The sequence below is a fragment of the Limanda limanda genome, chromosome 15 (genome assembly GCF_963576545.1).
Source record: "Limanda limanda chromosome 15, fLimLim1.1, whole genome shotgun sequence".
In the NCBI taxonomy this organism is placed as follows: domain Eukaryota; kingdom Metazoa; phylum Chordata; class Actinopteri; order Pleuronectiformes; family Pleuronectidae; genus Limanda; species Limanda limanda.
In genome coordinates this window covers 26,751,213-26,755,623 of record NC_083650.1, presented here as the reverse complement: position 1 = coordinate 26,755,623, position 4,411 = coordinate 26,751,213, and the positions used below count along the sequence as shown (strand labels likewise).

Below are 4,411 nucleotides of genomic sequence, written 5' to 3'. Positions count from 1 at the left end.
TCTTCATCCTCTTCACCATCATTTTCATCCTCATAACAACCACCATACTCTTCATCATCATCACCCTCTTCATCCTCATCCTCCAGATTTTCATCATCTCTAGTCTATTATTTCCTTTTATTTAAAATAATTCATTAGTGGTATTTTTTTTATTAAATCTTTATTTTTTTTTAATTGTATTTTATACTTTATTTTATTTATTCAATGTTTTTGATTTAATTTTATTTGAACACGCTTTATTTTGAAAGTCAATCCACCATACTTCCGTTCTTCGCAACCATTTAATCCTTCCCACAATGCTTTGTGTCCGTGCTTCCTGTTTATTGTGACCGTCTCCGCCGGTGAAGCCTCCCGTTCTCTCCGGTTTCCCGCGTTCAGCACCGGTGAGTAACCGGATCCCGGAGCCGTTTCCCGCCAGGCCCGGAGCCGCGTGCTCCGCTCGCCGCAGAAGAAGAAACCGGGTCCGAACCGGAAGCGAGTGATCGGTGTGAAGCGGTGAAAGATCAGACGCTCGTGACCGAACGGGACGATTCACGTTAATGTGACGTCATGCGCGACTTTCATCAAGCAGCTCTGTCGCCTTGCTGAGCTCGTGACGTCACACTAACGTTACAAATGACGTTTGGTCTGTCGCAGAGAAGCAGACTTTTATACATCTGTAGAATATATGTTTACTGTGTAAATAATACAACATCTATATATGAAGTATATGACTGGAATCTGATATTGTTTATAATCACTAATGATGATAAACGCTCCTCCTCTCAGGCCTGTGGCTCCTCCTCCTCTCTTCCTCTCCTGCAGCTCTCTTCTGATGGAGGACTCGGAGGCGGAGCTGGCGGTGTCGGAGGCCGACGCCCTGGGCGCAGACTTCATCACGGTGGAGCTGGACACGCAGCCCATCGAGTACGTGGTGAAGTGGGCCGAGGTCGGGTCCAAGTTCACCATCTCCTGCGTGAAGAAGGACTCGGAGGAGGCGGAGCTGAGCGCCGAGCAGCTGAAGCTGGAGGCGGACGAGGCGTTCTTCGCTCCGTACGAGGAGGTGTTCCCCTGCGAGGTGACGGAGCAGAGCGTGGAGATCAAGACGGACTCCGACGAGGAGGAGGAGGACACCGAGGAGGAGGAGCAGGAGGTGCTGGTGGAGGCGGGGAGCAGCCAGCTGGACGGCGAGGTCGACTCGGACCAGGCCGACTTTGAGTCGGACGAGCGGCAGTACCGCTGCAGCTACTGCAGGAAGTGCTATAGCCACGCCTCCAGCCTGTACCGCCACCAGCAGACGCACACCGGGAAGAACGCCGGCACGGCGCCGCCCACCGAGCGGCCGCTGGAGCCGAGTCATCAGGACGCACGCTACACCTGCCCCCACTGTGGGATGAGCTTCAAGGGCAGCAGGTCGGTACCAGCACTGTTTACCTCTTGGGAACCAGGTCCCGGGTCTGATCCCGGGTCTGATCCTGGGTCTGAACAAGGGTCTGATCCCGGGTCTGAACAAGGGTCTGATCCCGGGTCTGATCCTGGGTCTGAGCCCGGGTCTGTTACAGTGTCTGATCCAGGGTCTGATCCAGGGTCTGATCCTGGGTCTGTTACAGGGTCTGATCCTGGGTCTGATCCCGGGTCTGCTTCAGGGTCTGATCCTGGGTCTGTTACAGGGTCTGATCCCGGGTCTGAACCCGGGTCTGATCCTGGGTCTGAACCAGGGTCTGATCCTAGGTCTGTTACAGGGTCTGATCCCGGGTCTGAACCAGGGTCTGATCCTGGGTCTGGTCCCGGGTCTGTTCCAGGGTCTGGTCCTGGGTCTGGTCCAGGGTCTGATCCAGGGTCTGGTCCTGGGTCTGATCCAGGGTCTGGTCCCGGGTCTGTTCCAGGGTCTGATCCAGGGTCTGGTCCCGGGTCTGTTCCAGGGTCTGATCCAGGGTCTGGTCCTGGGTCTGATCCAGGGTCTGGTCCCGGGTCTGATCCAGGGTCTGGTCCTGGGTCTGATCCAGGGTCTGGTCCCGGGTCTGTTCCAGGGTCTGATCCAGGGTCTGGTCCTGGGTCTGATCCAGGGTCTGGTCCCGGGTCTGATCCAGGGTCTAGTCTTGGGTCTGATCCAGGGTCTGATCCAGGGTCTGGTCCTGGGTCTGATCCAGGGTCTGGTCCCGGGTCTGATCCAGGGTCTAGTCTTGGGTCTGATCCAGGGTCTGGTCTGCTTCAGATGGAACAAACATTTGTGTTATTTCCTCTTTTGGGCAGTTTACAGGAACTGGCTTCTTGTCGGACTGAATTCCACAGACTCTGGATCAGTTTGGTTCTTTGAGTTTCTTCTTCTCTTCTTCTCTTCTTCTCTTCTTCTCTTCTTCTCTTCTTCTCTTCTTCTCTTGTTCCTGTTCATCACGATCTCGTTCTCACGTTCCACAGAACTTCACCTCAGTTGTTTTGATCGTCACATTGTAATAACTCAGAAATTTATTTACACAAAAACCGAGAAACCTTCAACTTTCCAAACAACAAAACGGTTCCACTTGGTGTTAAGAGTTAATAAGAGTTCATAAGAGTTCATAAGAGTTAATAAGAGTTAATAAGAGTTAATAAAACTATCCGGTGGAACAAATGTTCGTGTTTGAGTCCGTAGCTCGTAAAGTTATCGTTTGTGACTTCGAGTTGAACGAGACTGAACTTTCTCTCTTTCACGTCTCCGCTGAGTGTGGAGGACGCCATGGTAACGCTGTGGGACGTCCTTTAACTGAGACCACGGTGCGTTGCCATGGCGACAGGCAGCACCTCCACAGGGGCAGCTGATCGGCTCGTTACAGTTCGCCGTTATATCGCCCATGTTTTATATTTCTATAGAGAGAGAGAGAGGTCACTTTTTTTTTTTTTTTACAATATTTTTTATTGAAGTTTCAAGTGCATATCAAACTTTATGAAGAATTTACAAACATTTTCATTGACCCTCAAACAGCCACTCATTCACACAGACAGAGAAAAAATATTTAAATAAAATGGACAATGACAACAGACATCAAACTAATGGAGTAAAAAAAAAATAAATAAATAAATAAAAAGGAAAAATAAGAAAAAAGAAAAAAAAGGCAGGATCATTTCCCAACCTGTTGTTCAGTCAGTGTTAATCCGTTTCATTGGTCAAAAATGACATCAATGATTCCCAAGCAAACTCCTCCTGTTGACCTTTAACACTGTCTGTCAATCTCTCCAAGACCAGTCATCGGTCCTTCTTCCAGTGATGGTGGTTCCACATTTGTCCAGTATAGATCAATCACTCTCCTCTCATGGAGAAGTCCACAGTCAACCTTCGATTGCTCTGTTGTTCTGATGGAGTCCTCGGGGAATGTTCCAAGTGTACAAATTGTTGACGTCAAAGGAATGTTACAGAGAGAGGTCACTTTGATGCTTTGATGCTTCAGACTCAATGATTGGTTGCTTGGGGCCACGGCGTTGGGTTCTAATGGCGGCTGTGTGTTTACCTGTCAGGATGCTGGGGAGTCACCTGCGGCTGCACGGGAAGCGGCGGATTCACCCGTGCAACATCTGCGGGAAGGAGTTCAACCACAGCTCCAGCCTGTCGCGCCACCGCCTCATCCACAAGAAAGGGAAAGGAATCCCGAAGGACGCCGGCCTCAGCCCCCCCGTCACCTCCCTGCGCCACTCGCTGAAGACAGGAAGGAAGAACAGGAAGACCAAGAGGCAGCAGCACGGCGCGGCCGCCATCGTCCAGAGTCCGGCCGGAGACAAGTTCTACGCCTGTCCGCAGTGCGACATGAGCTTCAGGACCTCCACGCAGCTGTCCAAGCACCAGGTGACCCACGTCAAGGAGCTGCTGGACAACTACACGCCGGGGAAGGAGAACCTGGGCGAGACCTCGTCCGACCTGAAGATCCGCCTGAAGCTCTGCTCCCGGGACAAGCCCAACTTCTACACCCTCTGCAAGAAGAACCGGCGCCGGGCGGCCCGGGCCGGGAAGCGGGGGTCCGCCACCTCTGAAGAGGAGGAGGGGGGAGGAGCCAGTCATCACGGCTGCAGCCTGTGTGGGAAGCGCTTTAGCCACGCCTCCAGCCTGGCACGGCACCAGCAGACCCACCGGGCGGGGGATGGCGGGCGGGGGAAGCTGCAGCAGCAGAAGCAGGTTCACACCAAGTCCGGACTCCCCCCCGCCAAGAACAAGACCTACACCTGCGCCGCCTGCAACAAGACCTTCATGCACTCGTCCAGCTTCTCCCGCCACAAGAAGGCTCACCTGGAGGAGGAGCAGCGGGCCCACGGCGCCGGCGCCACCAAGCACCGGAAGAGACCCCTTTTAGACGAGACCGCCCCGTTGGAGTCGGACACAGAGTGACGCTGAGCGGCTCCGGGTTCAGGTCCGGCGCTGAGCTGGTTCTGAACGGGTTTGAAACCACTTCTCAATAAGTCCTGG

The 4,411-nt window shown here is 53.1% G+C and overlaps 1 protein-coding gene across 1 annotated transcript in view; it reads left to right on the top strand.

Annotated features, from left to right (window-relative positions):
* The first annotated feature begins 252 nt into the window (after positions 1-252).
* LOC133020846 (zinc finger protein 135) overlaps positions 253-4,411 on the top strand; it is a 5,052-nt gene continuing 893 nt past the window's right edge. Inside the window, exons 1-3 of the mRNA XM_061087575.1 lie at positions 253-383; positions 769-1,392; positions 3,472-4,411. The exon at positions 3,472-4,411 is cut by the window's right edge and continues 893 nt beyond it. Of these exons, the coding sequence (XP_060943558.1) occupies positions 815-1,392; positions 3,472-4,333 (1,440 nt within the window). The 5' untranslated portion in view covers positions 253-383; positions 769-814 and the 3' untranslated portion in view covers positions 4,334-4,411. The remainder of the gene's footprint in view (positions 384-768; positions 1,393-3,471) is intronic.